The 16,635-nt window shown below is 37.7% G+C and overlaps 1 protein-coding gene and 1 pseudogene across 2 annotated transcripts; one reads left to right on the top strand and one right to left on the bottom strand.

The window, feature by feature from the left end:
• Positions 1 to 26: 26 nt before the first annotated feature.
• Positions 27 to 2,482, top strand: LOC144646910 (selenoprotein H-like; annotated as a pseudogene). Its single transcript, XR_013569492.1, has 4 exons — positions 27 to 240; positions 824 to 969; positions 1,432 to 1,540; positions 2,052 to 2,482. The product of XR_013569492.1 is annotated as a selenoprotein H-like (transcript).
• Positions 2,483 to 3,671: 1,189 nt separating this feature from the next.
• On the bottom strand, positions 3,672 to 5,607 carry LOC144646911 (uncharacterized). The gene has a single exon (XM_078506617.1). The coding sequence runs from the start codon at positions 5,399 to 5,401 to the stop codon at positions 4,454 to 4,456; it is 948 nt and encodes a 315-aa protein (XP_078362743.1). The 5' UTR covers positions 5,402 to 5,607; the 3' UTR covers positions 3,672 to 4,453.
• Between the last annotated feature and the right edge of the window lie 11,028 nt (positions 5,608 to 16,635).

A 16,635-nucleotide genomic window follows, 5' to 3' on the forward strand; every position in this document is an offset into this window, starting at 1 on the left:
ATTGTTATGTTGTTCCAAGTGTATTTTTCCCGCCGAATTTCTTCCTTTGCTCCAGCAAAAAGCTGTGATCAAAATGGCCCGGGGACGCAAACGAAAGCAGGTAGCTAAAAAGTCTGAAAACACTGATTCTGAAAAAGATGAAGCTGTACACGACGAGAAAGAGGAATCTCCAGATGAAACGAGCTCAGTCAAAAGGAAAAAAGATTCCCCAAAGTGCTTGACATTCAAGATCGAGCACTGGTGAGTCTGTTCGAAAAAACGTGTATCAAAATTTGAAACAGAACTTAGCGATATTGCTGGAACATCCTTTTGGGTTTACGAATTTTATGTTTGGTAACGTGGCCTCTACAGAAGCTGCCAACAGGTAGGGTTTGTGGGGGGGGGGGGGGGAAGGGGGGTGGTAGTGGGGTGATTGGGGGGTGGGGTGAGGGGTGAACTAAGTTATGAAAGACATAGACCAGTCTGAAGAGTGTGGTGGAACTCGATGAGATCTTGAGCGTGCAGAGCCATTTTTAGCTGCGTGCTCTGCGTGCAATACGGCCGGAAGTCAGGAACTCACTCGTGCATGGTGTGAGCTGCGGTCAGCTGCCATGTGCAATGCTGTAATTCTGGTGTGCGGATTGGACATTTAGAAGAAAGGCTCGCTCGTTCACTTGCCATACTCTGCACACTGGGACAGAGGTGATGCAGGGAGGTGCAAATAAAGCCATGATAACACCTCAAAATACCCATATGATAGCTTTTAAAATCTCTCCCCTTCAAACAATACCCCATTGCAAAAATGCAAACCTAACAAGGAGCTGTTTTATTTATTTTCCTACAGTAAATCCTGAAAGGTGTACAAGCGGAATGCCAATCAGCTGTCGACAGATCTGCTGCAGGCATTCCCAGATGCTAAGGTACTTATCAACGACACAAAGCCACGTTCAAAGAGCTATGAGTTGATGGCCATCAAGGAAGAGGGAGAAGGTTGGTAAAAAAAGTGAATTGGGACTTTTCAGAGCTGAAGTTCAGCCAATGGAGAGTAAAACCTCTTTATATGAGCCTGGTGATGGGACTGACTCGGTAAACATTTGTACAACTTAGATGAAAATTAGCCAGGGGACTGATGAAATTCAAGAAACAAAGCCAAAGGGCACCACTAAAGTTGAATGTTTGTTTTTTTTTTTTTTTTTTTTTTTTTTTTTTTTTATAAAAAAAAAAAAAAAAAAGCCGTGAGGCAGGATCTCAGTAACCGGCTTAGCCTGGTCAATCACGCTCATATGGAGAGGCCCTGACACAGAAAGTAGTATTGCAGTGGTGACTTCAAAGCAGGTCAAAGTCAACACTGTTGATAGTTGGAGAAAAAAAAAATTGGGCTTTGGGTGGAATGAATATTTTTGCATATTCTGAGTTGCTTCGACATTCACAAACTTATTTCTTGGTTTGTAGAATTGCTGCTTTGGACTGGAATAAAGAAGGGCCCACCGAGGAAACTCAAGTTTCCAGTAAACAGTGATCTCATTGAAGAAGTTAAGAAAATGCTTTAGTACCCAAACAGGTAATATTCAATGATATTATATATATAAAAAATTAAAATAAAAAAATAATAAATAAATAAATAATAAATGGTTTTTGTCGGTCATAATGGATTAAAAAGGGAAAATTTGGGGAAAAAAAAAAAAAAAAAAAAAAATAAAAAAAAAGGAGGAAAAAAGAAAAAAAAAAAAATGATATATTTATAATAGAAACAAAATTCTTGAGTACACGTAAATGGAAAAGAAGGTTTGATACAGTTTCTTTTTTGGAAATTTTTTTTTTTTCCAATGGGTTTGGTGAAGTTGTGGCCTAGGTTGGAGAAAGTCCAATCAGAATTTTTCTATTTTTATTATTTGGACAAATGTTGGAGGCTCACTGCCTGCATTACTACTATGGGGGGGGGGGGGGAGGAGAGAGAAAAAGATCAGACATGACTTGAGTGACAAAAGCCACACTGTACAGCCTTTAAGTGTTGCATGAATTTAAATAATGTTTAACTTAATATGAATTAACCAATGTCTAATCTCTTGCAGGTTGAATTTCACTTAATAAAGCTTGGATGCTGAGGAAGCTAATTCTTGTGTGTTGTACATTGCAACGGAGTAAAATGATAGTTCATAGGGAAAAATGGAGTTTTCTGCTCATTTCATGGACTTGATGTAAAGCTGGTACAATTGTACAGGAATGAGACTTCATTCTGCAATCTTGCTTCTTGTTTATAGTCATAGATATACCGGTAATATATTCTCTGTTCATGTTCATGTATTTGAAATCGCGTTATTAAAGAAAAGAGCACGTTCTGAACTTATTAAGATTTTGTCAGAAAATTTTTGTGTAGCGAGGTAGTCATGCCTGATTGGGTTTGTTTAGGAAAAGGAGAGATTTATTATTGAGCACTAAGTAAATTATAATCATGTTTATAGGAAATTAAAGGTTGAAATTGTGAACAATAATTATTATTGGTAAAAATGTCTTGACAGCATTATACTGTTCAAGTGATAGATTTTTTGCTGTTTTTCGTAGTATAATTGAAGGCAAGTATTAAAAAATATTGTTTATGTATTTCTGAGTCTGTTATTTATCTGTGGTATTGTTTTGTTCATTTTATCATCCAGTTGAATGTGATTGTATCATGATTTTTCACACAAATGAATTACTGGAATTCACGGGACATCTGATAATGAATACATTGTTTTAAAAAGTACACTTTAAAATTGATAATCACAAAGTAATGTACAGTAGTGTGCCTCTTTTTGGTCTTTTAATTGGAAAGGTTACTCAGAAAAAAAATGAACTCTTGATATTGAAGTAATTTTCAAGAAACTACCGTAATGATTCGATTTAGCGCCCGGGGCGCTTATTTACTTTTGGCACCTCAATGGAGGGCGCTTATTCGGGAGAGGGCGCTTATTTTTTTTGCGAAACAACCAAATGTTCAAAACAAAACTTAAAAAATTACTAACAATAACAGTAACTGTAACAGTAACAAGTTGGTGAAATTTCAGTTACTTTTAAAAGAATTGTTCATTTTAGCAGTAAAATATATACATGTACGGTATGGTGAATGTTCATGAGTTTATCTATGCTTATACGTATGGGGGCGCTTATTGGAATAGGGGCGCTTATTGACAAAAACACATTCAAAGGGGGGCGCTTATTCGGAAGGGGGCGCTTATTTGAAGAAGGGCGCTAAATCGAATCATTAGGGTATAACAGAAGCCATTTCAGATAAAATGTTATAGACTTTATCACGGTTTTGGACGCCATCTCGACGGGCAGGCAACATGGTTAGAAATTACAATGTTTGGGAAGTGTTCAGTTACGTTTTTCAAATTTCCCTTCATTTGTCTATAATTTTTTTTTCTCACAAACCACGTCAATTTGCGGAAAAAATATAGAAAAAATGTATGGAAAATTTAAAATTTAACTGAACGCTTTCTATCCCAGCTACATCTTTCAAACTTGGTGAATAAAACATTGTTCCTAGTATCGTAACTTTACAATTCATAACTTGTCCAGAAATCAATTTTTGAAAAAATTATTTGCCGTTGGATTCCTATACAAACACTAATAATTCTAACCCTGTTGCCTACACGCCAAAATGGTGTCGAAAACTGTGATAAGGTCTATTGTGTTGCTGGTAATAAATTATTAAAATTAATGGTGCCTTCAAGAAATTTGCAAATCTGCTTAGACCACAAACTAGAAGAGGATTGTTGGTCACTTGATTCTAATACATGTGCTGCAATTTATTTACACCCCCAGGAGTTTGTCAGACTTCTGCCAACAATCGCCAGTACTTAATCTAATTGCATACAACAAAAGTACAAATTAGGGTCAGGCTTGAATCTTGGGTCAAATAAAATAATTATTTTTCTGCGTTGCCACAGGTCAGGAAATGGTCAGGGAAAAAACTTTTGAAGGTTAGGTAAAAGTCAGGAAATTTTATTTTACATCAGGGAAAATTGTCATTTTGAAGAAAAGTCAGGGAAAATAGAACATTATACAACAAGATGTGAAATTAAGAGGGCTCCCACCATCACTTATTTTCAGATCGAATTACACCCTGACACCCTCCCCTATAATGGACTGCAATTAAAATTCAGCTTGGCCAACTGCACTGACCTAGAGTTTTATTTGTTTCAGACTAAATAATCCTTGACTTCCTAATTATTCACAACAAATGCAACGTATGAATTTCAATAAATACAAACGCAAGATAAACCTTTCGATAACATTTTCCAGTATTTGTAAAGAGTGTAAAAACTTTTTAAAGATGGATGTGATAGTGGTATTTGCAATGCGTTTATATTTCTATCAAATACTTAAACAAACCTTAAATAAGAATAAACACGGATTTATATTTAATGAAGCGAAATGCAAGAGAACGGATTACCCGTGAACGAGAAAACGCATATTTGCATCTTCGTCTTAATTAATCATCTTTGCCTTTTGAGGCGATCAAGCCCAGTTCTTTAATCGCTTTGTACTGATCTGGAACTTCCATAAGGGCGTGAAGTGCGAAAGAAGTATCTGGATATTTAGCATTGTGTACAACATCCTCGTACTCAACAAACTGAAAGTTGTCGAAGCGTCTTTGAGGAAGTAATTCGTCGTACTCGTGCATACGATCCCATGGACCATCCCCTACACCGACAACGATGATAGATAGAGGGAAGTTTGAAGCTTCCACAATAGCATGCCTTGTACTACGCTCATGTTCGTCTACCACTTGACCATCTGCTACAATCACCAGAATGTTATACGACTTCTCCTGTTTAACGATCTCTATAGCTTTGTGGATAAGCGGAGCGAATGTAGTTGGTCCGCTTAGTGTAACACGACGCACGACTTCGCTGTATTGTTTTAGAACATCATTCAATCCTTCACACGGCGAACCGTCCTGGTTGAAGCTGAAAACGCTTTGATCTTTGGTGGACAAATCGCCAAATCCGAAAGCGGGTATTAGATTATCTTCGTCGAATGGCTCCAGTGTTTTGCTTATAATCTGTACCACACGCTGGTAAGGATTCAACCTCCTCGTGCTGTTATAGATGTGATGAAGTGACCTTCCGCCGAAACTCTTCCGTCCTTGCCATTCGTTGCTAGCCGTGAAGTCGACGCCTATTATCAGATTGCTAGATTCTAAACCGGCATTTCTAATTGCAAACGAAACTTCTTCGACAGTCGCAAATTTGTCCTTGATGGAGTGAAATTCAGAAAGGCCAAGACTCTTGCTCAAACTGGAAGCTCTGAAGCGTTTCGACACCAATTTGTACGTCTTGAGCGATTCTTTCGGTCGGAAATAGATTGCGTAGATGAAAAATCCAGCAATTGCAGAGGTGAAGAACAAGATGACATCTAGCGGAAAGGCAAGCTCCATGTTTTCCTCGACAGTTGCAGTGTAGCTAGACCGAATTAGTAAATGGACTGCTACAATTTACATTTCACACATCTGGCACGGCCATGATAATGACTTTAGCGTGACACTTGTCACGTAATCTCAGTGATGTAACGCTACAGACCTCAAAGCTTTACTAACTAAAGATCGAGACTGACTTGAAAGCAGTAGTTAAAATGTGTCCTCCATTTATACTTCAACAGGCAGACGAAAGATGAAAATTTTGAATTAAAATCTCCAAGAAAATACGTGAAAGGACGGAATTCCGTGTGCGTTAGCAGGCTACTGGGATGGGTGATGCGGAAATACGTACATGTATGCCCTCACACTCATGCAATATAAGTCCAACAAGTTTATTTGTACGTGTTTCTTTCACAGCTGAATGACCTGAGTAGCATGCTTAAAATTTGCTTAAATCCAGACAAAATAACGGGTTTTTTCTGTAAAACTTCCTAAGGGATGGGAAGCGTGACCTTTGGTCACGATTTTGTAATGCTTATCTTTGTTTTTTTATTTACATTTATTTAAGTGATAAACGAAAATGAATATATACCAAGTAGAAGTTTTGCGGTTGATTTTTGTTTTTCGGTCAACATATAAAGTTACATAAATAAATAGTTTTGTTTTCCTTAGCACTTAAGGCTGGCTAATTATCAATGTACATAAAAAGATGTTGTTTTTTTTCATCTTGGGGAAAACGTTCTTCAAAAAAAGTTGGCGATTGTATTTCCGTATTAATTTGAAATTGGCTTCATATTTTAACAGGTGCAAAAACCTGTCAGGTTTTGAACTGACTTTTATTGTCTTTATTAACTTAAAAGTGGGTTGATTCAAACAAAAGCTGTCTTTTACTCGGTTACTCAGGGTAAACAGACTGAATAAAGCTCAGAGAATGGCAGTTTTCTTTAGTACGCTACTAATTGCACGCAATTTTATTTTTTTATCAATAAGTTTGGCAAGAGGCAAACAGCTGTTTCGATTTTATCAAAGTGGCTTCATAGAGAACAGGACATGTATAGTAGATAAAGGTGAAAACAGCCATTTTTTTATAAAAAGATTTCTTTTAATTGGAAAATTTTTTTTTTTTTTTAAATTTTTTTTTTTTTTTTTTTTTTTTTTTTTCCCGGGCGGGCCGCCCCCCCCAAAAACAAAAAAAAACAAAAAAAAAAGCCACAACGTTTTCGATTTGTATTATTTTACATATATGTCTTTTGAAAACAACGTTTTGAGTATATTCAGATCTCCAACTAACTGATATGGAATATCCACTGGTAACCCCCCGACCGCCATTATTTTTTTGTTCAGAAAACTAATAAAAATTAAAAAAAGAAACAAAAAACACTTTAGACGCCGTCTTGAAGTCAATTTTTCGTTTGCATTACAGTTCTCTTTCGGCACATTTAGTCTGAGAAACAAAATTGAAAAAAAGGCCTCACAAAACGTAGTGTTTTGTGGAATTTTATGTTTGCGAATTGCCCAGTAATTTCGGCCTGATTCATGGACTATAAACGTTAATACAGCAAAAAATATAAATAAATTCCATGCAAGATTTTAAACTTTTCAAAAAGCTAAATCGTGAAAAATTTGTAAACCACAAGCAATTGACATCCATATCAGCAAATACGCGCTAATGAATTCAACCCCGTTTACGTAAAAAGTACGTCGGAAATACGTCACCATCACAAAATTGTGCTCAGATGACCTATTTTATGTAAATGATAGACAATTTACGCATCCATTTATCAATAACTTTTGAGTCACTTTTGGTAGTTTATAGATGGTGGATCTGAGACTTTTTTGACGTACACATACTATGACGTACTATGCTCTGCTGTAGGAGGCAGGAAGGGGTGGGTGGGGAGTTAGGGCCGCTGATCGGATTCTAATTATAAATTCTACTATGCTCCGACGAGGTAAGACGCTCGAAACGTCAGTTTTTTTTACAAAATTCGCTACGTCGGTTCATGATTTACCTTAATCGACTTCCCGTTGATAATCAACTAAAGGATTCCAAACGCCTCACTGAAAAGAAGTATCCACGACTTGGACTACTATAGTTGGTTTATTTGTTGAAGGATATCAGGAGCCCATGGGGTTCCTGAAGATATATATATATATTTTCCTTGAACTAACATAAAGCCGAAAACGTCTCGTTGTCGTTTGCAAGTTTCAGTACACTTTTTTTTATCAGCGAAATTGCACGAGGAACCCACATATAAACAATATCCATCAATTCGATTCTGTACATTTTTTCTTTTTTACAACAGCCCCGAAAAACATAAAAATAAACAAATGCGTTCTAGTGCTTCCCTGAATGATGCACATTGTGGACTGATAATGTAAGGTTGTGCTATTTTCTGTTCGACGGCTATGCCATGCTGATGAGGCCCAACAATGCTGAAACAGCTGTCCATAGCTGCCACTAGCTAACTGGTAGGACTGTCCCAAAAATGCTCGGCAACTTTTGGGCAATTTTTCACCTTTCGAGCAACTTTTTGCAATTTCGTAGATTTCCGAAGATTGTCCTAGTGTTATCGAAGGCCGTACGATCAATTCAAAGCATTTTTCGAACTTGTCCGAAGATTAACGAAATTTGCCGAAGATTTCCGAGGAAGTTCAGTCGGTTCAGAAGTTACTTCAACTTTCGGATCTTTAAGCATTAAAAACTCGTCAGCAAACATGACCATGACGTCATCGGTATCTTGTTCTTAGTGAAGGAAATCCTCACTGTAATTCAACAAATTTTGGCCTTAAAATGCTATTTAGATTTTTCTATTTCAGTTAAATTGCATGAAAATGCTTAGAAACCTTACCTTCATAGGGAAATTAGCATATATTTGGAGAATTTTCTTATTTAAAAGCAACATTTTGGATTTTTTGGAGAAAAGTTTTTATTTTGGAGCAACTTTCTAAAAATCAGTCGCCACCTAGGCCACTGCGCGGGTGATATATGGCTGTGCGCATGTATAAGGTACTGGCCAGGCCGTGGGTTGGTGTCCGAGTGTGTCAGCTGCTATTTTTGTTTTGTTATTCTATAACTGGCTTGGGGACCGACTAACCTCTCCCCGGGAGGAGATTTGAGTCTAAGAACGGAATTAATTTCAGTCAGCAGTTGGCTCTTGGGGCGGAATGATTCCTCTCCCAAAGACTTCCGTTTTGATTTATTTTCGTTTTTCTTTGGTTATTTCTTGTTTTCCTGATCTCCTTTTTCCTTTTTTACCGTCTTAGTTCCTTACTGTCTTTTCGACTCGTCCCAAAAACTGCCGATTGCTTAACAAAACCTTCACTGGTTTGCAAAGCATTTTACAAGCAAGGCTGGTAAAAAAATCAAAGTTGCTCTTTTTTTTCTCTTTGCCCTTGTGTATGGCATAATATTGGGATATTGTTTTATTAATAGTTTGTTTGACATTGTTGCTATATTTTATCTCATAACGTTCAGCAAGTGATCGTGAGGAAGTCAGTGAAGTCGCGTGATAAAAAGATATACATTTAACGATCTCGCTTTTCAAATAAACGCAGAACAGATAGGAGAAGTCCATGCATGTAAATTAGCCAGTTGTAACATCTCAAACATGATTATTCTTATCTCAGCAATCCTGGCAATTACTATTCGGTAGTCAGTCCGAATTTTTTTGCCTGTTTTTTTCCCTTCTTTGGAGCGTAATCTAGGGACTAAAGTCTGTCCACGGTTGTAGATATAGAAGATGAGTCGTCTCCATGGGTCATCCATCATAAGTTTAATAGGCTAATTTTGATTTAATTCCGGATCGCTTGAATTTCTAATCTGTTATTCCATCTTCTGTCATAAAGACACCGCTTTTATATCAAAGCAGGCGAGATAGTTGTAGAAGTAATTGAGTGTAGAATATTCTACAAGGATCATCGGCTAAAACAACGCGATAAGGAAACCACGTTCCATAAACCGGGAACAGCTAGGTACAGCTGATGGCTTTTGAAAATCGCAGATAACTTTACTTTAAGAACTATAGCACATTCTTTGCATCGTCCAATTGTACACATGCATGTAAAAATACAACAAGGCATTTTTAAAGAGGCAGTGTCAAGTCTTAACAGCACGCGCAATACATTGAGTATAAAAAAATCGGACTTCTGATTGCATGGTTTCACAAACAACTTCATAGTTGACCTCTTGAAATTGTATCAGTTGTAAATAGCCATAGCTTATTATACAAGGAGATTTGGCCGGCGAATCTCAGCGGAAATGACTTAAAAATAACTCTTCGATTACTTCCAATCTACAAGAAAAATCTGTAACTTTTCTTTAGTGTACGTGTCAGCTACCGGACTTTCAAAGAACAGTTCTTGTATTAAACATGCGGTCCAGCTCTGCGAATTCGTTTTAGCTTCCTTAGGACGGGACGTGACAGCTTAGCGATGAATTTTTCGGGTTCAGATCCAATTGCTTCTCACCAGGAAGTCTTCAATCGTTACTTCAGTCTGTGCGGCAGAGGTATTTTCGTCTTCTTTTTCAACGTCACGGACGCCTTGTCCATAACCATTCATGCAAAAGTCCACGAAATTTCCCAAAACGAACCAAAACACGCTGAAAGAAACCAAAATAACGCCTACCATTCGCAGAATTTCGGACTTTAAATTCCCATCCCTGAATCCTAACACGAGAATAACTACTCCAGCAATAAATGTTAGTAGTGGGAACACACGCAAAAAAGTGATCCTGAATGGATTCTTGCAAGATGAAGAACGATTCCAGCTCGCTTCTTTGCTTCTAAGATCTGAAATATCTTTGGTGCTTGGCGTTTCTTGGGTTTTCATCTTCAGAACAAGTGAGCTGAGCGATACGTTGAATGAGTCGTAGTAGTTGCAGTTGAAAATACTTTTGCATGCACTGAGTCGTTGGCAATGTTTATGGGTATGAATGGGTGACTCAATTTATGAAACAACATCGTTCCCAGGGCCTCTCTCCTTTTCCTCCCTTGTAGTCGAGAAAAGGAGAGAGGCCCTGGGAACGATATGACGATATGACGTTATTTAAGAGCATGCGTAAAGCGGTAAATTAATTAGTGAAAGTTCATGATGATGATAATTTTGAACTTCTGAAATAAGTAATATCGAAAGTAATAACATCACGCGCTGAAAATGGTTATTATAAAACAAGCCACTAGAATACTTTAATAACAGAAAGCTATCTTTTTTTAATTCCTTGCGGTTTTCTATGCTGCAGCTACTTATTTCTTGTCGTTAGTCGATAGAACTCTTCCATTCAACATGAGATTACTTGAGTCTTCGATCTGGACACGATGCCGGAGACGTTCAAAGGCTTTTTTAGCTTGTTTTTTTGCCGTGTATGGGGCGTTGTACGTCGCTAGACAAGTAGTCTAGAGAACTCGCCGGTAGTCTAGAGAATTTTTAAATCCTGTTAACCAATCAAAACAAAATGCTTAGCCCTGCAATAAATTAGCTTTATATCACTGTTATTAAATTTGGTTTATTACATTGGCTATTAGCACTGCATTAGACTGGGATTAGAGTTGTAAACAAAATGACATTTGCCAAACAATGCCCAAATTGCGTGTGTTGCACTCCTCAGTTACGCAAAAGAAGATCAGGCGGACGTCAAATCTGATATCACATTGGTTTCGTGCACGATTTGACATTAAAGACTACCTTATTGTTACTTATTTTCGCGGGTATTTTTTTTCGCGAAAATGGAAAAGGAATTTTTCGCGGGATTTTTTTTTTTCGTTTTTGGAAAAAAATAAATAATTAAAAAAAAAAATAAAATAAAAATTTTTTATTTTTTTTTTTCGGGGGTTTTTTTTTTTTTTTTTTTTAAATAAACAAAAAAAACAAAAAAATTAAGCCCGAAAAAAGTAAAAAAGTCTAGTTATTTCTGTATCGGTTTCCCGCCAATTCTAAGCCACGTAAGTAGCATGTCAATCAAACAGGCTGGCGCGCTGACAGACAATGAGGTCATTTGTAGTTTGCGCGGGTGGGGCCTGAGGAATTGCAGAGTAATTAGAAGACGACAGATAAACTATATATAAATGTCGTCGAAGTCGCTTTCACGTTTCATTTCAATTTCACGGTCACGGAAAGATATTCAATTGACAGAACGTTAATTGCTTAAAATTAATTAGGTCTTTTACCGCATATTTTGATGTTTAATGGGTCAGAAAATTAAAATTAATAAGACTGCTCCCGATACCGGTAACAGTAAAATTCGTAATCAGAGATTTGTAATCAAGCAAACCAAAGTCTGTTTCGTTTCCAAAATGGACCAGCTTATTCAGCTCGTTGCCATGGTTTCTCTGTCCATTCTCTCCACGTTCTACTGATCATTGGGGAAGCGGTTACCAGAATAACTGCTAAAAAATAAATCGATTTTCAAGCTATACGAACGTGTCGAAATGTGAATGAACGAAGTTTCCGCATTTTCCGCAATGCTGTCTTCATCAAGTTCAGTGACGATTATCATTAAGGCGTGAGCTTGGATTTAACCTTTGATTTATTGAAGAAATGACCGCTGGAGGAGTTCCAGTTTTTCACCCTGTTTATTTTAATAAGCTAACATGGGGTTAAGTAAAGATAATGGACTTAAAAGAAAAATAGTAATTAAACACACAGGGAGACGCCGATTACTAATCAGTGAAGTTTCGAGTGGCTGGCCATGTCCCACCCCTGACATCATTTCTTATGTTGCCTACTGGCTATGATTGTTTTATTGATGAGCGCGTTTGATCTGTAATTACTTGGGTTTTGGAGCATAGTAGGAACCTGACGGCTCACTCCGTAGTGTTTACTACAGTCGAACCTCTCGTCTTTACAGAAAGTTCACTTGGTTCAAAAAAAACCAAAATTGAAATATAGTCTCTACCTCTGTAATATGGACACTAACAGGGGGTCAAACACCACCATATTTTGTTCTTTCTAGACTGCAAGCAAGCAGCTTTCGTTTTCTCCTAACTTTCTCGAAACCGCCATTATTTCTTGACCGTGAACCGCAAGATAGATACTAATGTACCCGCAAACCGACAGTAAAAATTGGCTTAAACCGCTAGAGTATAACAGACCCACAGCTACCCTCACTCTTGCCTGTCCCGTTGGTGTCCGTATAACAGTAAAGAGGTTCGACTGCACGTTTTACTTCGGTTTCCACCTTGCGTGCTACAGTACGTGCACAAAGCAACTTTTCTAACATGACGGCAGAAGGGGTATTGTGGCGAAGCGAAATTGGAGAGGGAAAGTGGTTCCCTTAACGATTGTGATTTGCCTTGTTTTCTCCAGTACTCTCGTACACGTAAATCCTACACCCCGCTTTGTCTCATGATAGAATGTTAGTCTATTACAAGTTATCCCATACCCAGCATTTGTCAGGTGAAAACGGCCTCAAACACAGAGGATTGTCTGCCTGTGGTGAAAAAAGCCACGGGCCGGTTGTAAGGAGTGTGAACGATTGTCTTATAATACCACTCCGGGTCAATCATTGATATACTGCTTCGCAATATATGGAGAAGAATGTTTAGGCTAAGAAAAAAAAACATCAAGACTTAGAGAATGATACCCAAGACATCAGCAATTCTGTGTAGATCTATATATACTTCATCAATGTTTGCTAAAACTCGCAAAAATGTGCAAAGGAAATACTCTGTAACCACAGGAAGCATTTCAAGTGGGGACCTACACAAAGTTATCACTTTTATGTTATGAATTTAGCTCTTGAAAATTATTTTAAGCCAATTATAAGCTTACGTTGAATTATAGCTAGGTATTAGGTCTTATCAATACTCGCTTATCCCACGTTCAATGGTAAAATATCGAGTGCTGCATGGAACATAAATTTCTTTTCTGTTCACCTTTGTATTGATAACACAGTAAGAGTAATGCGAAGTTTTGTAAACAAGACAGGTAGTTTTGACGTCAAAACCATGTTTACATACCCGGTATCCTTTTGCATGCAAAACATCAACGCGGGGTATAGTAGAGCAGCACTTTCTCAAAGGCGGTGAATTTAAAAGATTTTTTCACATTGCAATGCCGGAGTGGTTTGTTAACAATATTGAGCCGATACACTAAAAAAGTGTGGCGTGTATTGCTTTATTAAAATGTCCATGTGGTTTCTCGGTACAATAGTCAATGCATATTGTTCTACGTATTGACCAATGAAAATGCGTGGTTCATCTTTACTCAGCAAATAAAAATATAATATTGTAGAAAGATCCGTTTTCGAGCGCTGAAATGGTTAAGTTTTCTTCAGTGAAGAACGATTTTCATTTCACTATTTTTCTAGATGAAATTTTCAATTTCGCCTTAAAAAACGCAACTATTTGTTCTCATTACACACTGAAGTGCAGCTAGGAATGATTGATCGTTCCGTTAGGCTGTCGCTGCCTTTGATCTGACAAGACACGCTTTTATTCTTTCATTTTATGATAACTCTTTCTAAACACACCCACATTGCTCACAGACGGAGTTTGCCAATTCGAAATCGTTTCATTCTGGTTCCTTTCTCAAAGTTGAACATTTTTTCGCCAACTTGCAGTTTGTTAAGCTTGTCATTGTGAGTCATAGTGAGATCAGAGCTGTAAAAGTCTGTAAATGCCAGTTGTAGCCTTTGCGTGCGTTAAACTGAAAGTATGCCATGCAAGTGCCACGCTTCGCTCTTTTGACCTCGCAGCTGATTTCTTGTTTCTTTACAAACTTTACAAAACTCGCACGCGAGATTCCTAACAGCAACACATAAAGAGAGCCCGCGCCTTCACTTATTTTACGAAAGTGTCCTTGTAAATTGGACCTTTTTTGTTAGTTCTTATCCGGATCTTTTTCCAAAAGAAGCCAAATTAACTTGTAAATCTAATAAAACGTGTTTGCTCGGGGTTAAACTTAACAAAAACAGCGCACAGCAAGGAACCCATCAAACTGCTTTCAAAAATACTTTGACAGCTAATCGACAGGATGTGGTGTATTAAAACTCTCTCTGCCGTTAAATCTGTGTTAGTTGTTTACGCAAATGATCGATAACTTCAGCTGTTGACCTTACATCGATATTCGTGTGTACGTGACGTATAATAAATTTCCGGCGGAATTGTTTTATAAAAACGCAGCATGTATTGTGAAGTGCATGCAGTCTACAACATACCAAGCCACCACGAAGACATTGTTCAACCCACAGAGAGAAACATTTTGTATCGCGCACTGTTTACAAGATGGCAGGGATTAAGGAAGACCAGTCGGAAGAAAAAGCTCAAGATTCCGTCTCTAAATTGGAGCCAAGCTTGAAGGCAAGCCCATGTGAATGGCCGAAGGTGTTTTCGCATCGTTGTACCCTTTACGTTTTTCCCTTATGTGCGATTGTTGCTTCTTTGGTACTCGTCTCGCTTGCTTTCAAAACACCGCGCCCTGGCATATCACTTGGCTTCAGTTTTTTGCTGTTTATACTCGCGATGATTTATTGCGCTGTCGCGAATGCCGTGAGGATGTGGCTGCCTGATTCCGAACACAAAAGCAGTGGCGATTCAGAGAGTGATAAGACACTCGACATGACAGTGGTTGTTATTTTGTAGGGAGACTGGCTACACTACTAAGTATGTTATAATAACTTGTGAACTGTCTCATTATTTCGACTAAAGTGTACTCCGAAAGATGAACTGACGTCGGGGGCCGAGAAGGAACAAAAAGACTGGACACTAGAAAACGGTGAAAATTCCTTCAAAGTAACATAAGTTGGAATAAAGAGGCCAGGAATTCTCAAATATTGAAAGAAAAGAAGTCGTAAAAAAAGGAAACAGTTTACGCCCACGGACAAAAAAAGGCAAAATAAAAGACTGAGACATTACTGCTGTCTTTATCTTAAAACGACAAGGAATTTACAATGATTTAGTGCCCTAGGCAAAAAGCGGCTAGTGTCGTAAACTTCCGTCCATGTTAAATACGAGTCGTGATTGGCTGAAAGTCACATTTCTACAACACTATAGAAACACAGATCTAGAAGAATCACTCTTTGTCAGTGTGGCTTAAACAGTCTGTTAAACAGCTTTCTTCCAACTTTCTGGGGGGATTAGCCAATGGTAGCATAAGACTGCAAACCCGTGTTTGCATAGGTACAATGTTCTTCATTTAATGGCATCACTACAAGTTTACGCGGCCTAGCCGTACATCTCTACTCTAAGTTGATGACTAGAACGCGACAAGGCACTAGACTAATAATCATTAACTTATATTTTACATCGTGATCTGACAATTGTAAAAATTACAAGATGCATGTACATCCACAACGCAAATTAAAGTTATGGCACAAAGTTCTTCTTCAAGTTGTCCGTTATATCCTTTGCGTAACAGGTGACCTACCCGCACGATAGACTGCCTGTTTGTTTGTTTGTGTTTTTTTTTTTTACAGAATTTCTCTATCTCTTTTTCCTTATCAGATATATACAGTAGCGCTTGAGATCCGATTTAAGTCATTTAAAGCGAGTTTAGGAGGGTAGAGTAGATCGAGCGACCAACCACCCCCTCCTAAATCCACCAAAAACACAAACACAAATAAATAGAAACTAAATACAAGCAGGTGTAAAACGTGTTGCTGTCATATCTAAATGAAATTAATTGAACGATATAACACATTTGTTAACAACCACCCCAGATCCAGATTCCCCCCTGTGTTAGACCAAGTTAGGTTCAGAAAAAAATAACGGATTGTTGACGGAATCCCAAATGTAGCTGATCATAGCAGTCAAAACCGCTGAAGCATTCAGCTCAAAAATAAAGCGTAATTTTCATAAATCCAGGGTGGTGGCGATTCTTTGTTTTAAGCCTCCTAAATACATTCATCGGACTGGATAGTAAATGAAAATAACGACGTTTTTCTGCGCGGCTTCCATTGACACTGGAACTCAGTTTTCCAGACCGCACGCACATTTACAGTCATGCAAATTTCCTTTATTTCAGAAGAGTGCTGTCTCCGAATATATTTACTATTCAGTTGATACATTAATTAAAGACGATGTTGGTTTCCTAACTTTTTTAATAATTTATGTCACCTGGAAACCATTCTCAAAAGTGCCGTTAACCGATTTTTTCACGAACTTGATGTCTTCAAAATAAGATTTCTAAACGAGAACAGAATTTCTGTTAAGAAAGACACTACCATGAGCTAAATTGTAAAGTAGCTTGATTTATTTTTAGCTTCACTGAATGATTTATTTTTTCCGCAGATGTCCTGAGTGACGTAAAAGTGTTTA

This window comes from Oculina patagonica, chromosome 3 (genome assembly GCF_052425735.1).
Source record: "Oculina patagonica isolate OP01 chromosome 3, crgOcupat, whole genome shotgun sequence".
Lineage (NCBI taxonomy): Eukaryota > Metazoa > Cnidaria > Anthozoa > Scleractinia > Oculinidae > Oculina > Oculina patagonica.